Raw genomic sequence first — 21817 nt, 5'->3', positions numbered from 1 at the left:
CTTGTTCTTAATATAAGAGTTAGTAGATTAATTTGAGTAGATTAAAATATTAGTTAAATTAATTATTTATAATAATATGTGTTTTTTTAAAAATACCTTTATTAATTATATGTATTAGTTAAAACTACCATTTGATAAAACATTTAACATATATAACTATTCCAAGAATTATCTTAAAAAAATGGATAAATATGAGAGATAAAGTGAATTGAGATTTTATATTTAAAATCAAATTAACTTTTAAACCAGTTTTTATATTAAGGATTAAAGGTAGTATTTTGTAAAAGTGTGTGTGATCTGTAAATATTTTTGTTGTTTTTATTAGTGTTTTTAAAATTGTGAAAATCGATTTGTCCGTTATAATTTAAGGTCTACCTCAATTTTTGTAAGCAAAAAAGTTTATTCTAACGAGGGAAGTTGAGAAATGCAGGCTGCTTCAAAAGTAAAAAGATAAATTAAAAAAAATCAAATCATGGCTCCTCGAAAAGGTGGGATTATGCAATATAAAATGAGATGTTATCCATATAAAATATCATTTGGTATAATAAAGATTAATAAAATTAACTATGAAGTCTAGCAGGCTAGTATAGTTAGCAGTTGGCTAAATTTTCTCAATTCATGGCAATATGTATAGAGAGGATCCCATGACCAAAACCAAAACTCCTTAAAAAAATCTACAATACAAGGGGATTAATCACTGATACTGGACATAAATACCCTAGGCTCAACAAAAATACAATAAAATAAGTTAATTTAGATACTTATAATACTATTTTGATTATTAATGTAATTATGAAAGAACTGCTTAATTAATTTGAGTAAATTGAAGAAGCTAAATAAATTACCTAATTTTTTAAAAAAATATGATGTAATATTCCTAAAATACACTTATATGTAATTTTATAAGTTAGATAAATTAATTTGAAAAATGATAAACGTGAGGGAAAAAAGGTGAATTAAAGTTTTTCATTTAGCATTAGAATCAAAATTAACACCCATATTAAATCCTATATTAATGAAAACACACATAAAATGGGGAATCAATTCCTTATTTAGGAATTGATTAGCAAATAATTTTTTTACATACAAGTTATCTTTTAAGCCACACGTAAGAATTAATTCGTTATGTTCAAATAATATTTCATACAGACTATTTTTCGTTGTTGTATAATTTCACTTTTTCTGTGTACAATTTATTTTATTTTATATAATTTATTATCTTAACAACTGTTTTTCAGTTAATTTTTGAATGACGTGGTTTATTCTTAATTTTCCCTCTTAAAATTTAATCTATCTAGATTTAGATAAACGAATCAACCTATTTGACTTATAAATAAACTCGTGCGAATTAGAGAGAACCACTTTGACAACTGTACATAGGCCCACGTCGCATCTATAATCTACAACTATGTAGCTGCGTGTGAGCATGTGATTAGTGTAGCAGTTTCCCGTTCGGTGAATATTTATTTGTTTTCAATGAATTGGGATAAATGGCTGCAATAAATTATTCGCCATTTTTGGTAATTACTTAAACAATGGAAACCACATTTTAGCAATTTTTTCTATCAAAGAATATCTATCTATTTTAAGTCAACGAAACACATATATTTAGTATTTGTATTATGTGTTTAGTTATTAAAGAAAAATAGATCAAAAGTCACTAATTTAAAAATTAATTATGCAAAGATACTTAAGGACTAAAATCCTTAAAGCAGTGCAATATATCTTTCACTGTATATAAATATCTTTCATCTTTTATATAGTTGAAAATAAGTTATATACAGCTAGACAAGAGTTACATTGTTAAAAAATAACTTGTGCAGGAGTCCTTAACCAAATACCGGGTACATTTGTATAATTAATTTTATAATCAAGATTTTGTGACCAATTTTCCAGTTCCTTCGTCATTATTCTAACACATTGAGATATTTAGAGCCTGATTTGAATCTAAATCAGTTGTTCTTCTAAAAAGATAATGTCAATGCAAAATACTACCTCCTGTCCTAATTATAAGAACCAGTTGATTAATTTGATAAGATTAAAGAAGTAAGTTGAGTTAGTTATTTATCCTAAATAGGTGTTGTCTTTCCTAAAATATCATTACTAATAAAGTGTATTGACTAGAATTATAATTATTAGAAAGATTATCTTAAAAAAATTGAGTTAATATGAGAAACAAAATAAATTAAAATATTATATTTAAGACTAAAATAAAAATCAAACAATTTTGATATTATATTAAAAACAGGAGATAGTAATAATTATCAAAGATTATGTGCAGAGTTGCATTGGTGGGAGCAATGCACATGAAAATAAGGAGGGGAAGTCAATGAAGTACGGAGAAAAAGCATCGGATGCTCTGTCTACCACTGATCTTTTATTATATATTCTTCTTTATTTTTCATGGTGGACCTATATTCCCTCATCCCCGATTTTCTTCCTTCTTTTCATCCCATTATCATCAAGCCAGCTAATCCTTCGGTTTTTTTTTTTGAAAAAAAAAAAGAAGAACACCTTTTGAATCCTTTTTTTAATCTCAAAGTATGTTTTGGTTCCACTTTTTTAAAACCCAATTTCGAGTTACTATTCTATTTTACAAAAAGCTAGTTTTGAGTCATCTAAAACAGATAACAAAATTGAATTTGTGAAAATTACTCCTTTCATGTTTTTTATAAGGTTAATAAAGAATTTTTTTAAATCATATTTATAAGTTATTTCGTTACATTTTTAACATGAATCATTTCTTTGCAAAGTAATGTATATTAAATCAAAATAAAATTAAAAAATTATTAAAATTTAATAAAGAATTAATAAAATTTAAAGTTTTTCTTGGTTTTATTAAGACATATTAGAAATAACTTATACTTTTCTGGTTTTATCTATGAATCAATCCTAACATGATTCACATAAACAAACAAAAAAAAAACTTAGGTTACATCTGGTATGAAGTATTAAAAATAAAGAGTGAGAATTAAAATTGAGACTAAAAAAACTATTAAAGAGTGTACAGTATGAGTAATTTATTATAACATGAGAATAGAAAATCCCATATAAATGGTATTGAGGAATTCTAAGTAATAAGCAACCACTCATTCTAAACACTCCTTTAATATATTTTTTCAATTTCAACCCCAAATCTTACCTTTATTTTCAATGATTCATGTCAAATGAAAATTTAAAGTTCATTAGCTTGACTTTTAAAATTCAACAACTTTATTTCTATTTAATATATGTTAGTCAGAGCACATCATATGCTATGTGCGCTAGCAGAAGTTGTGTTGACTCTCTCATAATAGAGTGAGTTTTATATTTAGTAACGAAGAGGTATAATAGTGGACTCCATGCTTGTTCATTAGCTGTGATTCACTTCGCTTCTAAATAAGCGTGGGACCTCATTGATGGGCGGCTTGGCCGCCTTCTTCTCCTTGTTACCTTGCTCATATGATATTACAACACTGCATCCAAAGCCTTCGTACTTTTTAATATTAATAATTATATGTTTCTGCACTATTTGCCGGTGCACTCATTATTTGACTGCACGTGCTCTGCACGTGGCCCAGCCCCCACTTGACGGCGGACGGTATTCAACTTTGCTAGCAGCTGGGCTGATCTACCAATAACAACTTAAAAACATGGGTTGCTGTTTTGGAATTACCAGACATTGGTTCTCTTTTTTTCTTTTTCGGTAAAACATATGCTAAGAAAACTAATGGCCCTTATCGTTATGTATTTATAACTAGTCACATAGTATCTGGTGATGTTTAAACATACAAGAGTGTTTTCGAAGTTCAAAGTGAACAAGTTCCCAAATGTTCAAGCTCCACGGCCATAGTTGTTGAGATCTTTTTTTTTTTTCCTGTGCTTCTTGTTTTGATTAGTTGCTTGGGAATTGAGATGGGAGCATCACCATGTTCTAAACGTGGGCTGTTTTACTTAACTGTCGTGAAACTAGCTAAACACAACACCACCACTTGGCACCATGTGCTTAATTAACTGCAAAAACGAAACACGACAATGATGCCTCCAACAAACAGAATGTGAGCTCCTGGATTTTTAAGTGGCAAAGAAAGGGACCAACCATCTTACTTAACTTCTTGGCATGGATCACCATATTCCACATGGCACTTTTACTTGTCCTCCTGTATGTTTGGATAAAATCAAAACCATAGTTTCAAAAGTGCTTTTACGGTATACGAAGTAAATATGTAGAAGAGTTTGTTTCGATTTACAGAAAAGTACTTTTGAAAAGTGATTCTTAATGTATCCAAACACCTCCTTGGACAATTTTTTCTCTCCTTCTAACAATTATAGAATAGGTACATGCCTTCTGTTCATTATGGTAGGTGCAGTATATATAGAATACGTGCATGCTTTTTATATCAAAGTAGCACATGATTATTTGTTTTAGAAAACTTGCTTCACATATAATGCCTTTATCCATGGATTAATTGATTCGATGTTTGATCCTAAGCATAAGAGTCAGTTAAAGATTCAATTTACTCATAAACATAAGACCCAAATTTGACTCACATTTAAAAGTCCAACAATTTCTGGTCATACACACAAGTTTTGGGAGAAACGATGCCGTCGGGTGCACGAGACCTTATTCTTGGACATAACTCCACATGGAATAGCCACGAGCCATGAGACCAATCTTTGGTTACTCCTTAACTGGGGCCACTCTTGTTCTTGCGTCGATGGAAAACCCATACCTCCAGGAACACAAGCACAATCCTTAGATCCAGTGCTCTTCATTTCTTCGATCTGGTCGTCCAAAACCAAAGCTTGTAGGATCTCTTCCAAATGACGTGATGTGAACTCGAAAGTCAAAACTAAAGGTCATAATCTTTTTAATCCAGTCCAGAATTCCTTCAATTGTGGCAACTTTATGCTCAGAAATGTGCTTCAGGCAAATCTTCTTTTTTAGGAGCCTGAACTCTTCATCAAGATTCCAATCGTCATGCCTATCCCAACCTCCTATGGTGTTCTGGGACGGTTCGAAGTTCGAACGCATGCCATGTAGTGCTTCTTTGCTTTGTTTTGGCAATTTACAACCTTCTTTGTGAGCTACTCCTCTTGAACATAAGACTTAATTAAATAGTTTGAGTGGATTAAGAATGTTAGTTAAATAAGTTAATATGATATTTCTTTTTAAAACACTTACTTTCACTCTTCTTCTACTTGATTATTGTATAGGGTTAATTTAACAAAAAATTGATAAACATGCGAAATATGTTTTACATTTGGAATCAAATTAACTTTTCAATTAGGTCTTATACTAGGGACTATCGAAGGAGTATGTATTAATATTAATACATTGCTATTCACGTAGACATATCTAAAATGATCAGTTCCTGTAAAAAGTGAACACCCGTTTCAGAAGCTAGCTACAGTGAACCAAGTCTTTAGGCTAGAGTTCAGAAAAAAGTGAGAAAGTAGAAAAATAATAGTACTATTACTTAATATAAGACCTAGTTGATAAGCAAATTTAGACAAATTCCCAATCTGATGTTTATTTTTAATTTTCCAGACTACGAACACTAGTTATTAATCAAAAGATGGTACCATCACTTTTACAATTTCTCTGTTTTTGAACAATGCTACCACTACATGAGAAATTACCTCTGCTACAGGAAGGCTTCAGGGTGTAGACTGAGGGAAGCAACAGCACGAACACGAGCGAAAGAAGCAGAGGTTCGCGAGGTTCGGGACTGTCGAGGGCCAATGATCCCAATAAAAAAACACACACGTTTGTCACTTGGGCTATAAGGCCCTGTGTATTACTTGAGATAAAGGCTCTGACAAACCCTAAAAACACACACACACACACACGTTAAAGAATTTATTTGACCATCTAAATTTACATCAAATTTTAGTATAATATTTAATTTTTTTTAAAAAAATATTTTTAGTTCTTTAATTTTCATACCACTAGTCTCACTTAACAAATGTTGACTTTGTAATTAAATGCGGACAAAACACACATTAAATTTTATTTCTTTAATATAATCATTTTCATTATATCCTTTATTTATTAGAGTATAAATAGTTTTCTTTTTCTTTTTTTGTAAAAGGTATGTATATTAAATAGGAATAAAGTTAAAAAATTGTTATATTTTAATAAGGAGTTAACTCACTTTAAAATTTTCTTAATTTGGGTGAAACATATTAAAAATGTTTTATAAATAGAATCAGAAGAGTATGTGTGATGTATCACACGTTTTCTCTAAAGGCCCTTATGGACGCAAAATCTAAAACAAAGAATTCAAATGCAAAAATCATTAGTAATCGTTTTGTTCGTCCCTGCAAGAAACTTGATGTTTTTAAGCATACTGAAATGAAAAAATGTTGCAGATCTCCAACTTGTGCTAGTTTGCTAAAATGCATTAGAGCTTTGAGAGGCTGCGGCTTGACTAGTTTGAAACATCTAGAGAAAATTTAAGATAAAATGAATGATAAATATTTTATATGCCTCTCCAACACTGAGAAACCGTAAGGTCACAGTATTTGTACAGCAATTTCACATAAGAAAGAAGTTAGCTGGCTTCAGATCTTTAGGATGGCAAATCATACCGTTGGAGAGCAATACAACATCTATCATTGTACATAAGTGAATGAGGAATTCAATTGATCAAAACTGGAGATCATGTGCAGGCTGATTTACTACATCATTCATTTCGTACATTTCTGCTCTTCTGGAAGATTTGTTGAAGACTGTCCTTATCCGTTATTCAGCCGTCCTGACTAAAATTGGAAGGGGAAAACGACAATCATTGGGTGAACCAACCATGCAACATTAAAATGAGCGCTGAGAGTGGGGCGACGACACAAATAATTATAGTGGGTAAGAGTTGGAATGGGGTCCATCCTGGATTTGAATTCGTTTGGGAAAACAAAAACTTCACCCCAAAAAGAGCAAAGATAAGCAAGTGAGACAATAATTAAACTTACTATTGCTTCTTCCACATTAAAACTTGCTGAAGAGTCAACTGAAAATCCCAACTCCGCCATTAGCTTTTCCAAGCGATTCACATTAGTCAAATAAAGATAACCAACCTAGTTCAATGAATTTATGAGTTAAGATAAGGCTAAAAACAGGTTTAAAATTTGAATACAGAACTTTATTTTCAGATCTTCCTAACAGTTATCTGACTCAATCACAAATGAACAATATTTGAAGATAGACATTATAAACACAAAAACCAACTGAAACTTCAAAACATATGTGACAAATAGCCCTTAAACATGCTCCTTGCAACAATAAAGCACAACTACATTATCCTGTAAGCTTTCAAAAGAGAAAAATGGAGTAGGATGTGTATGCCTATGAACTATTAATTAGGTTTTACATTTAACACAAACCAACGGGCTAATATGAATATCATGTGCTATAGCCAATGTTATTTTGGTTAACAAACTAGAAGGAAGAACTATACAAAGTAGAACAGATGTATTCTCAAGAAGTCAAAATTTGAAGACTAACCAATGTTTCCAGTGAAGATGCTCTGTTATACACAGCCGCACCAGCACGCTTTTTCGTCCGTGTTTTGCTTGAATTAATGTTCTTTCCCCATCGAAGCACATCCCTGCAATAGAGATGGCTAAAAGCTTTAAGCCAAATATACAAACTTTTGCAAATTAAGTTCTACCAAGAGAATCAGAGGACCTTACGCAAACATAACGCACATGGTTGAAAGGTAGAATAATGTTGACCAATACAAGAAAAAAGAAAGGTAGGACAATGAATGGAAGCTTAAAATTGAGGAACAAGACAGAATAAAAGTGCAGAATGTAATACCATATTTATAGAGAAGGAAACCTTTTTAAAATACATAACCAAGTGATAAATATCGTAGAGACCTAAAGGCATATTGTATTTCAAGAATCACAAGAGGAAACATCATAAGTAGAATTTATAAAAGCAGAAAAATGGTGAGAGAGAGAGATAACATGCTCAGAATAACATCTAACCTCTCTTGTTCTGATAAGAAGTTGCTGTGGAGAAGTTTCTGGAGCAATGCATCCTGAATTGCAGCAAATGGGAATTACTTGTCATATGTCATATCAGAAATACGTGTTCTTAATAACCAGTAGTGATCAATCACAAGAAACCAGTAGAACATCATCAGCCCACTAAAGCCAAATTTCATAAAGTTTTGCTTCAATCAATCAGCGCTCTGTTGTCTCATTTCCACGTTCAAATATTCTCAATCAATAAAATGAGTAGAAAAGAAAATTAAACTCTGTATTTTGACAGGTATCATACTTGAGCCTCACAACGCACAAGTGCCATCACACGATCGTTGTACTCTTCAATGCTTAGGGGAGGAAATAAAAAGTGCCTGCGAGCATAAAGCTGCATGTTTCACAAACAATGAGGATTAGATATTTATTTAGGATTATAAAGTTCATGACAGTTGTTTGAATTGTAGCAATTCCAACATAAACTAAACAAGCTTGTTCAATTGAAACAGTCATCAAGAAGCCATTGTAGGTGTGAAGAGAAGAATGGACCTATGCGCCTTTAAAAGCTCTTGTGCATTCCAAGGGGAAGCATGCCGTGTTATCTTCACTTAAACACTCATAGAATTCATGTAATATTGCTCCTAAAGATCTTTATAGGGGATTACAATGCCTCAGTAATTAACACATTTACTCTTTACAAAGTACTTGCGTATCAGCAGATTATCACACTGCACTCTCCGTTAAAGGATTACTTCATTTATATCATGTGAGAGAGAATAGGGAACCTCAAAGGCAGAAAGAAAAGGAAGTAAAACTGAAAGAATCCCAGGAAGTCCTCTAAAACAGTCAAAACTGAGAAAGCTGGACCAAAGGCTAAAATTTGAAACTATTCTAACCTCTCCTCATGTTGGAAATAAAAATGCCCATAAAACAATAATGATTAGAGCACTTGTCAAAAGCCATAAGCATATTCTCATCCCATAACGAGAATACAGGGTAGGGGCAAAGAGATGCCCTTGAATATGCATGCATCCCGTTCCAACCAAGTACACCAAGGAGCTGCTGAAACTACTCATTGCCTCATAAATTCGGCATCATTACACAGCTCACTCAATTATGTGTGCTTATGTTTATTTACTTTCATTCTTTTTTGTGTGCACACACATCTCCAAATTAGAGACAAACACACTGCTAATATGTTTATTCATGGATAGTATTTAGCGCCACTAAAGCAGAAATCAGAACAAACCTCATATATGCAATCGCCAATATATGCTAGAGATGCTGCATTGAATACAGATCTTGGCTTCACCACTTTAGGAGGACTCGGCAACCATCTCTCATATCCCAAGTAGGTTTCGTCTGGCTCTGCTGTATTCCCTGTTAAAAAAAAAAAAAAAAAAATTATCAAGCAAGCACTCACTGAATGCTTCAGCGTCTTTTAGATGAAAAATCACAAAAAGATACAAAATGAAACCGCAATGATGAAAAATTATAGCTAAATAGTAGATAAAAACTATTAAAGATAAAAACCTATTATGATAGAAGAATGTACTGATTCTTAAAATAAAGTCTTAATCTTTAAGCACGCGGGACTTTAAAGGAACCTGCAGTAAAAAAAGCATGCATGTTCTAATCCGGCACAATTTACATCATTCAAGCAATTTAACAACATAACTTTGTAAGTAAGGCACTTCCATTTTTGCAGAAAAAATTCCAAGCCAAGATAAAACAAACATCAACAGCCACTTTCCATAGCCAATTAAAATAGTTAGCCTATAAGTCGAAATTCTATAATAACAACTGAGTATAGGCCTTATTCGTCTTGTCCTTATTTTGTCATTTTACATTACATAGGAGAAATAAATCACATAAATTTAAATTCCCTTCTGATATCTCCCCGGTTCTTCAATCTTCGGATAGAGGACAAAGAATAAATAATACGGAATTAACCAAGATAACCAAATCAACAACAATTCACTTTCACGAAATACCTTCACTGGTATCAGGACTGTTGCGCTTCAGAAGGTCAGAAACGTACTTCTCCGTCCATGCTGTTGGAGAAGATGAACTGGAAGAAGGAGATGTTTTTAAAATTGGCGTCTGGCTGAGAGCGTTAGTGTTCTTCTTGATCTTTCTGGGAGCATTGGGATTATAAGGAAGCCTCTGTTCTGTGTCCCATGAAGCTTTCGTGCTCACAGAAGATACAGAGAGTGTCTGCATTTTATGGGTAGCATTGAAGAGATAGGACTTCTGTAGGTGTGAGGTAGTAGAATGGGACGCCATTTACAGGGAGCTCCAAGTTTCCACGAGCGCGAAGAAAGATAATTCTGCAGACAGCAGTGACGATAAAGTTTTTGTTTTGATTTTCCTAAAAGCGTCAAAAAATTGACTTTTTCATTTCTTATCATTACGGGCCCTATGACTTCGGATCAAAAGTTTGAGCCCAATACCAAATATAAACACCGGACTGGTTTAAGTTGAAATAGTATCCACCGAGGACGGCCCACGAGTTTTTTACCCCTTAAACCAATTTAATTTTAATCCGCTGTTGATATTAGGATTTTATTGATGAATAATTTATAAATATCTCTGTAAGTACTCTTTGATATTGAAAGCATATCCTGATTTTAATGAGTCTTCAAGATTCAACTCACTAAACCTTTTTTGTAAAAAAAAAAAAATTGAAATTTAACACTAAGATTGTATATGGTATTGAGAAATGTCATTCCTAAAAAGGAACCTATTCCTACAATTATGGTTATCAGGTGGAGCACAAAGTTTTAGCATGCCAAACACGCAATATAAAATTTCCCTTGTGAAGTATTCTATAGAGTTTAAAAAAGAAGTTCTACTATTTATAATTAATAAATACTCGTATTATATTTCTTAATATAAGATTTTGTTTGACTTTTATTTTAGTCCTAAATATAAGACTTAAATACATTTTGTTTATTATATTTATCTATTTTTTTCTAAGGTAGTCTTTGTAATAATAATAGTTCTAGCCAATACACTTTATTAATAAAGATATTTTAGAAAAAATAACATCTATTCATTACAAATAACTAACTTAACTAATTTTTTTAATCTCCTCAAATTAGTTAAGTCTTATATTAATGACCGGAAGTAGTAACTCACTAAAAATTTTATAGTGTACATATATACACTGGGAAAGTACTTGGTCTAAGAGTTAGAAATCAACCCCGCAGTCACTTGTTCCTGGATAAAAATACTCGCTAGTTACGTTAATCTAAGTTGACATGTTTTAGGCAAAAATTAATGTGTTAATCCTTTAAATTTTGGTTCATTTAAAACTTAACTCTTAAATTTTAATTTTGTACAAATTCAATTCCTCAATTCTTGACTCATCTAAAATTCAGTTTATAATCTTTCTATAGTTTGGGCTTTGTCTTTATCATTCATCACTTCTAGTCAACATTGAGCTATCATATATTGTGAAAAATGTTAACAATGTTGTTGAAATTTGTTACTCCTCCAGTCCTTAATATAAGACCTATTTAGCTAATTTGATTAGATTAAGGAAGTTAAGTAAGTTAATTAATTATAAGAAACATGACATGTTTTTTTTAAATATTATAATCATCTTTCTTAATATCCTCCCTCTCTCACTCACTTGATTATGGTTGAAGGAGTATCCATAGGGGTAATTTAGAAAAAATTAATAAATATAAAAAATAGGACTTATATTTATGATTAAAATTAACTTAACAATTAAGTTCTATATTAAGGACCGGAAGAATAATATACCTTTCAACTCAACTTTATGTGGATTTCACATAAAATAAAAGAAAATGATAGAATTTGAAACCAGCAAAACTTGAATGAAAGGAATGAAGAGACGAAAAGACGAATGAAGAAGATTAGAAGGTGACCACAAATCTGACCAACAGTAACAACTTGATTCTTGAAGGAGTTGAGAGAAGTATCCGCAATGAAGAGACTCAAGAATATGCTGCTTGAGTTCTGTGGATTATCAAGGGAACCAGGAGGGAGAATCCATCACCAAAAGGTTCCAAGCTTGCATGTCTCATGATGAGGGCATGAGTTGTGATTAACCAAGTTAGCTTTCATTTCATGGCATCACTCTGAAAAAATGATACACACGTTCTTTTTTCTATCTGAGACTTTTAAAACATTACCCGTTAACACTAGTTAACTACTACATTCGTTTCTTAATATAAAATTTTGTTTAATTTTTATTTTAATCATAAATATAAAACCTTAATCTATTTTATCATTTTTATATATATATTTTTTAAGGTAGTCCTTCTAACAATGATAATTCTAACCAATACACTTAATTAGCAAGGATATTTTAGGAAAGACAATACCTATTTATTACAGATAACTAACTCAACTTCTTTCCTTAATTTTTTTAGATTAGTCAACTAAATTTTATAATTAGGACTAACTAGTTCTTATAATTAGGACTGAAGTAATTAAGATCAAATTAATTCATCTTATAAGATTCAATTAATTACTTTATATATATAAGGTACGACATGAATTTGCTATGAGAACACTTGGACGCAGCAAATGTTCGAGAAAGGCTCATTTTTGTATACGTGTCTTCCATTCACTGGAGCGTGCACTCGTCTTCTCGGTTAGACAAGGTAGGTTTAGCTTCCCCCCGGCTAGAGAGAGGGGGAGGGGAGCGAGAGAGAGGCTGTAGCGGGGCAGGGGTTTCGCTTTGTTCGCCCTTCCTTCCCAGTGCTCCGGCACCTGCAACTTCTTCTGCACAGAGTAGCCGCGAATCGCATTCGTTATCAACGAAACATGAGTCGCTACGACAGTCGCTCTGGGGACCCTACTTCTTACCGTGACCGGAGAAGGTAAAACAGTGGCTTACCCCCGCGCTTAATTCTTTAATTTGTAGTTTCCATGTCCCGTTTTGGTCCCCCTCTTGTCCGGTAATATAATTAATCTCGGAAGCAGGCATACTGATTTCGTGTTTCAGTGAAAATATTTAATTTCTGCCTGCTATTTTCCCTATTCCGGCTAAATTTTGTTTCGTTCTACATGCCCATATAGCAATATTCTTACGTATATTAGTATATCTGACAAATAATTTCCGAAAGGAAAATTGATTCCGTTTTATTTTCAGAATGATCCTCTTTTGAGTTGAGCTACCTTTTTAGGGTTTGTACCCTGTGAAACATTAAGAACTCCCTCGAGAGTTCATGTTACCCTCACTGGCATCTGAAATGAATCATTTAATGGGTTAATCTTAGTTACATGTATGTTTAGAACTGTCATATGTGTGTGAGGCTCAACTTAATTAGGTGGGCTAATCTTAATTTCCTTACGTTTGAGCCAAGAGTTTTGCTAAGGAGCTCCATTTGTTTTCTTAGTGATTCGGGGCTGGGTGCTCCCACAGGTTACGGTGGTTCTGTCCACTCTTCCTCAAGCAGGAGGGATTACAATGACGGTGGATCCCCAAGGAAATTGAATTTGGATGGCCTGCCTCATTTTGAGAAGAATTTCTACATTGAGTCACCAGAGGTGAGGGCTATGACTGAGGCTGAAGTTAATGATTATCGGCAGAAGAGGGACATAACTGTTGAAGGTCGAGATGTCCCCAGACCAGTCAAAAGCTTTCACCTTGCTGGTTTCCCGGGTACCAAGTTTTTTTCCCCCCATTAACGTTCTGCCTTATTTAGCGTTGTGTGGAGGACTTTATTCTCCCTATTACTCGAAGTTTTGTCAATTCTTCTTTAGCTAGATGAATGGAAGACTTTATATGAGTGGTGCCACTTTACCTTTATATCTCAATTTTCTCTGTCTTTTTATCCCCTAAAATTTATTATATACCTTGGTTTGCCTCCCTCCCTCTCAATTTATTTCCCTTATGTAGTTTAAGCCATGCTTTGTTTTTTATGGTAGATTATTGACAACATCATCCGATGTGTTAATTTTTTGCAATGGAATTTATGTTTGATAACTGACAGAACTAGACTGTTGGAAAGTTGGTTAACTTATAGTTTACCGTGGAAAAAAGTTCCGTTTCATTATGGGATGATAACAGCATGCTTATTTTGCCAACTTGTTTAATCCAGAGTATGTTCTGCAAGAAATTACAAAAGCTGGTTTTGTTGAACCTACACCTATTCAATCTCAAGGATGGCCAATGGCTTTGAAGGGGCGTGATCTCATAGGAATAGCAGAAACTGGATCAGGGAAGACGCTTGCTTATTTATTGCCTGCAATCGTACATATTAATGCCCAGCCTATTCTAGGTAGGTGATTGAAATAATTGGAATGATCTGTTTCCTTTTTAGGGTGTAAACATTCCTTAACATGCCTCTGTCATCAACCTTGGTGTTATCATCTAATATTTCAATAACTCCTCGTTCAGAACCTGGAGATGGTCCAATTGTGTTAGTTTTGGCTCCAACTCGAGAACTTGCTGTCCAAATACAGCAAGAGGCTACTAAGTTTGGTGCATCATCTAGAATTAAGAGTACCTGCATATATGGTGGGGTACCTAAGGGACCTCAGGTGCGGGATCTCCAGAAAGGTAGGTGGTGAAGTAAGTATTGCTGACCCAAGACACGGGTTTATGATTTCTCTGGCTATAATGAAGTCATATGCTTTATTGTCATAATTGTGCATGTATTTATCCATTTTTTGGATCAGGTGTTGAAATTGTAATTGCTACTCCGGGAAGGCTGATTGACATGATTGAGTCAAATCATACAAACTTACGAAGAGTTACATACCTTGTATTGGATGAGGCTGATAGGATGTTGGACATGGGCTTTGAGCCTCAGCTACGGAAGATTGTTGCCCAGGTTGAGTTTGCACTGATATGCTATTAATACTTTGGAAAACTAAAATTTCAAGGAATGCAAGACCTGTGTATTTTGTATGCTGCTGTAGAATTGTTTGTTGTAGTCAAGTTGCTCTTCTTTGTACTTGATCCGCACACCATACTATTTTTGGTTCTTCCCATGTTACTGTTCTGTGATAAGTTTCATTTTGGAGATGCTTTAGACTTCATGAGAGATGGAGAGGCGGGGAGAGTACCCTGCTTGTCGTAAGTACTTTTTGGTCGTTAAAGAAGAACAAGTGGAAAGCATTCAGAACAAGTTGTCCATCATCAGATATAATGTCCCTGGTCCCCCTAATAGTCCATGTTAATCAATGAGCTTGATTGCTGATTCTTCTGGTTGGAATCTGTTTGTCTCCTGAGTATCTGATTGTGTTTTTGATTTATGCAGATTCGTCCAGACCGTCAAACGTTATGCTGGAGTGCTACCTGGCCGAAGGAGGTTGAGCAGCTGGCGAGGCAGTCCCTTTATAACCCATATAAAGTAAGATATTCTTACATTTGTAGATTTCATCAGTTTTTTTGGTCTCTGTTTTCCATATATTGAACTCCTTATGTTTTGATTTTACTGTACTAAGAAGTCATTCAATTTTGTTGTTAAATGATATTGTGTTATGTAAAAGGAACAAATATATTGAAAATTAAATTAATGACTTAATTACCATTACGCAGGTGATTATAGGTTCTCCAGATTTAAAAGCCAACCATGCAATACGTCAATATGTTGACATTGTTTCTGAAAAGCAGAAATACGACAAGTAGGTTATGTTCTATCTTATAGTTATTTCTTTTATCTCCTCCTTATATAAAGGAACCATGTGATGAAGTTAACTTCTTTATTTCCCAGATTGGTGAAGTTGCTGGAGGACATCATGGATGGCAGCCGAATACTGATATTCATGGATACTAAGAAAGGATGTGATCAGATCACTCGGCAGCTCCGCATGGATGGTTGGCCAGCACTTTCAATACATGGAGATAAAAGTCAGGCAGAAAGAGATTGGGTGCTGTCAGAGTTCAGATCTGGAAAGAGTCCTATTATGACTGCAACAGATGTTGCAGCTCGTGGCTTAGGTACAAAGACGTTCTACTCAAACATTTTGTTAACTCTCTTAATCTTCAAGTGGTGCTTTGATTCCAGCTGTGTCATGTGTCTGTAGTTTTGCTGAAGTAATAATATCGATATCTAATAAATTAATGTTGTTCTAGCTTTTCTGATTTTATATTTTAAATAAATGCTATTTTAGTTTTTTCTTGTCTTTCCCTTAACCATTTTCAAGGATTCAGTCTTGTGTCCTTTTATTGGCATATTATGACCCTTATAGTCACTACTTTTCAGCTCTTGTATATTTCTGCTTACGCAAGCAACTTGTTATTTATGCAACTGCCACTTGAAATGTCACTTTAATCTGACACCAATAACTATGCATCCTGATCCTTGTTATTGTTTGCATGTGGACATTTAACAGATGTGAAGGACGTGATGTATGTAATAAATTATGACTTCCCGGGATCTCTAGAGGACTATGTTCATCGCATTGGTCGGACTGGGAGAGCTGGCGCAAAGGGAACTGCATATACATTCTTTACTGCTGCAAATGCTAGATTTGCAAAGGAACTTATAGCCATACTTGAGGAAGCTGGACAGAAAGTGAGTCCTGAATTGGCAGCAATGGCACGTGGAGCACCTCCTCCTCCTTCAGGTTAGTTTGCTGCATCGGTTATGATTGAGCTTGCATTTTGCTTGTAACTATTCATGCATTGATTCCTGTTCCCCATTCTTTGGCTTCGGATGGGTCTAAGTTATAGCTGGAAGATATGGGACTTGTGCGTACAGTTCTGCATGCATTTCTCATTTGTAGCGTGTACTGTGGCTACTTCCGACAAAAGAGCTTTCCCCCCTAACTTTTTAATGTTCAATATTACCAGTTCATTTTTTTCCATCCATAATTACCGAGATGGATGATGAAATGAGTATAGAGATACGTGCCCATGTCGTTGGTAGTACAGTTCCAGGTCTAAACGTAAATCTACATATCACCTAGTCTAGGATCTGCAATTCTCATAGCACAGAAAGGTTCAAATCCGTTGAACAGATTACGGCGTTGGAATATATGGAGGCAATGTCATGAATCACTTGATCTGGCAAACTCCTCTTTTTGATGAATTTTTCATTTAAAAATATGTGGATTTAATAATCATATGCATAAATTGATATGTTACCTTGGTCTCAATCACTGACCAAAAATGGTAGCATCCGGAGGGAATTCTACTGAATTTCAGTTTAACTAAACCCATTTAAGAACATGATTGCTTTCTGTTGTGCAAGTATATGCTAGTCATTTCTGTTCACCTGAGTTTCTAATATCCTCCATTACATCTCTACCGCAATCAATCAGGTTATGGAGGTTTCCGTGGCAGAAGTTATGGCAGTCGCCCACTGAGATGATTGATGGAGGCGGATAGCAAGTGGACTGATGGAGTAACAAATGAATGCCTTGTTATCATGACTGATTCTACCTCCTTTTGTTTTTTTAATCCGAGTCTTGCACATGTGTATTTTATTTTTCTATGCCAATTTGTAAGAATATTAGAATAGTGGTAGAATTTTTTGAAGTTTTTGTTTTAAGAATCATAGAACATTTGGAGGAAAGCTTCGCTGTACGGCCAAACATCTGTTTATAGTTCATACCACAATCGTTGAGAATCCTGAGCCCTTCATGGTTTGCTTTCTTCGGACTCTGATATGATGGTCTGACTAGCAGAGAATGAAAGGATACCAAAAAAACTTTGACCTTTAATCTTGTCCATGAGTACCAACCTTCTAAAACTTTGAAGTGAACTAGCGTGACATATTTCTCATCTTTTATATTTTGTTTGAAGCAGGTAATATGTGTAACTTGGGTTTTTTTAAAAAAATTATTTCCGGCTTCCGTGTAACTTGGGTTAAAATTGCGTTTTTTTTTTAAACCAGAAGGTTAAAATTGCGTTTAATTTAATATAGTCGATAACAAAATTATTAAAGCTTTATCATATGATAAAACTATATATACTCCCTTAACGAACACATTTGTGGGCGTAGCATATGTTTCTGTAGCTGCCAGCTATTAGCAAGTTGGAGAGTAAGTGATTATTTGGGTTGGTTTAAATAAGTATTTATAACGAGGTAAATTTTTTTTTCATATATTTATTTTATATTTTATAAATAATGATTGAAAAGTTATTTATAAAGAGTATTTATAACGAGTTCTATCTGTATAGGAACGCGGGTGAGCGTTCGTGTTTATAATTGACTTATATTACCTCCCGTCCTTATTATAAGATTCTATTTGACTTTTTATTTGGTCCTAATTATAAAACCCCAATTCATTTTGTCTCTCATATTTATGCATTTTTTTTTTAAATAATCCTTCTAATAATGATAGTTCTAGCTAATATATTTAATTAACAAGGATATTTTAGGAATGACAACACTTATTTATTACAAATAACTAACTTAACTTACTTCCTTAATCTCCTCAAATAAATCAACTGGGTCTTATAATTAAGACCGGAGGTAGTATTTGTGTTGATATTGGTTTCATATTGACTAATTTTTCATCTAATTACTAAAAAGGTTTCGTAAAAAAATAATTTCGATGAAAATTAAAAATTAACAAATGGCGTCAACTCCGAGAATCAATTTGTTAGGGCGGAGAGGAATTCATTGAAAAAAACAGACGATAGAGAGGGAAAATTCAGTTCCGGAACCCGAAGCACGCTTAGTTGGGACTTCGGAGGCTCAGAGCAGTCGTGTATGGTGGAAAGGTGCTGTAGACATTAACGAAATGAGTGAAGAAGGAGAAGGTCCAAAGCTCTACGCCAACAAGCCTCGAAAAGGTCACATCATCGTTGTCTTTCTCATCGAGCAAATCTGTCTTTCTCCTCCACCTTTGTCTCTTTTTTCCTCCAAAATTTGTGAAAGCAATTTTCGATTATCTTATTTTGACTTCAAGTTGCTGATTTTGGGGTTTTAGTGTCTGATCATTGTTTTTCTCGTGTTGTTGAATACAGAGCAACTGAAGCAAGCTCGAGAGCAACAAAAAGCGAAGGCGTTCTCCTCGCCAATGTCGTCGTCTTCGTCCTCTGCGATGGGGACCCAGCAGCAGCAGCAGCAGCAGCCGCCGCCGCCCAAGGAATCGTTTGTTCGTCGTTACAAATTTGTCTTGCCCATGATTTTGGCCGTAAATCTTGCCGTCGGAGGTCATTTTCTTTCGCCCGAATGGTCAACTGCAAAAAATTTGTTTTCGAGTCTGCCATGATTGTAATTTTCATTTGTTAGTAATGCGGAAGTTAATGTAATGGGGTTTCTAGATATTATGCTAGAGATGATTAATCATTTCTTTATTGCTTGCTTTGATAATACCGTGTGCATGATTGGTTGTTGGGATAAAGGTGTTTTTTTACCTCCGATCTTAATTTTGAAATTTGTTTCCCATGTTTTTTTTTCTTTCTTTTAAATATGCATTGGATTGTTGTTTTAGTTACTGGATATTGTAGAAAAATCTAATTACTTGTGGCTAAATTTTCATCATAGGTGGTGTCCTTGGAATGCATGACTTCGCTGAATTAGTCGGAAGTGTAATTGAAAACTAGGACTTGGCATTGGACTGGTAATATGGGATATATCAGTGCTTGTATTTTGCTCCTTATACATGCTAAAAAGGGCCCCTGCATTAACGTTGTGATATTAGTTGAGGCAAGCAAATGTAGACCTTTTTTCTTCCTTAGTCTTGCAATTCTTACAAATCACTTTCTGGGGATGGTAATTGATGGATGACTTAGCGATTTATATATCACATATCAATATAACTTCGATGGAAGTATAAATGTTAATATCTTTGGTTGGTTTCATTTTGTTGTGTTTTCAATTGTGCATGAATTCATTGAGGATATCATATTGGGGGATTCTTTGTTCATTGTCTTGGAATGTTGCATCACCACCTGTGTGAATTGCTAATTTACGTTAATGTGTATTATCTTTTGTTTTGTGCGCGCGGGAGAGATGCTGATTTTCCGCTTTGGCTACTTTGACCTTTGCTTTTCAAGAAACATTCACTTCTGAGATGAGGATGAGCTGGTGAGGAATGAGATCATAAGTTAAAAAGGCATGGGATGGGATATACTAGTGTGACCAACTAATGAAATAAATCTTGATGCATCAGGCACAGGATGTGTGTCTTTCAAATGTTATTTCACAGTACTTACTCCATATCTTGTGGAATTGAGTAAATGGTTCGTGTGTCTATAAACTCCGCAAAAGGACCACAGCTGTAATTAATTTAGCCTTCACATATGAGTATAAATGCTACATAAGTAAATTTCCAAGATATAAGGCGTATACAAGACAGATTGACTGCATTATTTTGTACACAACAGCTGCCCAATTTTTTACTATTTGCTGAATTAGGACTGCAATAACAATTTATACTAATTTGGTTTCATTTAACAATATTTTTGGGGCTACATAGTCTGATAGGTTTTATGTGAATTTCAAATATTTAGCCTCAAATATCGTACCTAACATTACAGCTAATCAGCTTATTTGGCAAAAGTATTTGACAATTCTCTTTAATGTTTTCTTCTCTAACTGGACATATTCTCCCGTGCATTTCATGATATCTGAGGTGTCATACTGTGTCACGATTTGTGAATCATATGACTTGTTACAAATTTTATATTTTATATTCCTATATTGATTATAACTAAATACCAAATATACTATACTGCAGTTATTTGTCACCTTTTTTATTTTATGCGTTCTTCTGATCCCTATGTTAGTCTCTTTATTCTGTATTGAGCGACCTATTGACCTATATTGATTTGGTTGCTTGATGTTAGACTGACAGTTGTTTCAACTCTAGCTTATTTGTTTGTAAGGACGAAGAAGAAAGATATACCTGTGGAGGAGGAACAGCATGCGCCACCTGTTTCAACTAAAGATGCTACAACCCCTGCTGTGCAGACATCTGTGTCCCCACTGCCCATGACAGAGCAAGTGATCAGACGAGAGCCAATTCCAGAAAACCAGCAGCGTGAACTATTCAAGTGGATTTTAGAAGAGAAAAGAAAGGTCAAACCAAAAGATCCTGAAGAGAAGCGGAAACTTGATGAAGAGAAAGCTGTTCTGAAGCAGTTCATCCGGGCCAAGTCTATTCCACGCATCTAGGTGTTCATCACCTAAATGCCATGTTATTTGAATTCAAATGGGCTTGAATTGATTTTTCAACTCTTTCCTTTTCTGTTTTACTTGCTCCATTTTGCAGATATTGGCAATGGTCGATGTACAGATTCCCACTTTGTCTGATAACGTAATTTGCTCATGTATTGGACCATTGGCTTTCTAATTAGATCTTTTTTCAAGAAGTTGGCGGCAATTTGATGCATAATAGGTTGCTTGCTTGCTGCGCTGATAAATTACAATGGTAGATTCAGTAGTAACTCAATTGTAAGTAAATCGGCCTATTATTTCCATTTTTTTGCATCACTGGGTATCCTTAAAAGTTTAAGAACTTTTCAAAATAACTTAAGGTGAATCTGACGTTACTGAAATTCCCTTGGCATCAAATGTCGTGCCAGCATATGGCAAAATAACATCTTGCAGTAATTAGCTTCATCAATACACCTCCATTACAGAAATCCATGGCATTCTGTCTTTGCAGTATGGCAGCAACTTGTATCAAAGTCTTGAGGTCCTTGTCTGTTTTAACGGAGAGTGTATAATGTCACCCTAAAGCCACATTTTGGGTAGCTCAACTTCACCCTTAACCTGTTCAAAATTGTCTCGTCTTATATTTACTTAGGGAACTTACATTTAAAAGAAAAAAAAAATCTAAAAACAATCCTTGGGCGTTTTTCATGACGGTGAATAGGAGGAGTTCATGAATATTTGTCTCTAATATCACTGATTATTTCCAATTTCCCATGTTCATATTCTCTAGGTTGGAGCACTGAAACTAG

The 21817-nt window shown here is 34.2% G+C and overlaps 3 protein-coding genes across 3 annotated transcripts; 2 read left to right on the top strand and 1 right to left on the bottom strand.

Annotated features, from left to right (window-relative positions):
- Positions 1-6432: 6432 nt before the first annotated feature.
- Positions 6433-10290, bottom strand: LOC114715607 (mini-ribonuclease 3). Its single transcript, XM_028900465.1, has 7 exons — positions 9960-10290; positions 9215-9345; positions 8267-8356; positions 7972-8024; positions 7484-7586; positions 6952-7056; positions 6433-6744 (listed from the first exon to the last, which is right to left on the bottom strand). The coding sequence occupies exons 1-7, from the start codon at positions 10249-10251 to the stop codon at positions 6721-6723; spliced, it is 798 nt and encodes a 265-aa protein (XP_028756298.1). The 5' UTR covers positions 10252-10290; the 3' UTR covers positions 6433-6720.
- A 2322-nt stretch (positions 10291-12612) lies between these two features.
- Positions 12613-17533, top strand: LOC114715605 (DEAD-box ATP-dependent RNA helicase 20-like). The gene is made up of 10 exons (XM_028900463.1): positions 12613-12821; positions 13341-13606; positions 14046-14225; positions 14345-14506; positions 14626-14780; positions 15210-15302; positions 15491-15576; positions 15666-15892; positions 16288-16521; positions 17218-17533. Exons 1-10 carry the CDS (start codon positions 12766-12768, stop codon positions 17265-17267), a joined length of 1509 nt encoding a protein of 502 aa, XP_028756296.1. The 5' UTR covers positions 12613-12765; the 3' UTR covers positions 17268-17533.
- Positions 17534-18537: 1004 nt separating this feature from the next.
- On the top strand, positions 18538-21234 carry LOC114715608 (uncharacterized). Its single transcript, XM_028900466.1, has 3 exons — positions 18538-18697; positions 18872-19060; positions 20722-21234. The coding sequence occupies exons 1-3, from the start codon at positions 18646-18648 to the stop codon at positions 21024-21026; spliced, it is 546 nt and encodes a 181-aa protein (XP_028756299.1). The 5' UTR covers positions 18538-18645; the 3' UTR covers positions 21027-21234.
- The last annotated feature ends 583 nt before the right edge of the window (positions 21235-21817 follow it).

This window comes from Neltuma alba, unplaced genomic scaffold, assembly GCF_004799145.2.
Source record: "Neltuma alba isolate B1F8T4 unplaced genomic scaffold, ASM479914v2 tig00011601_pilon, whole genome shotgun sequence".
NCBI classification, from domain to species: Eukaryota; Viridiplantae; Streptophyta; class Magnoliopsida; order Fabales; family Fabaceae; genus Neltuma; species Neltuma alba.
This window is presented reverse-complemented; position numbering and strand designations above follow the sequence as displayed.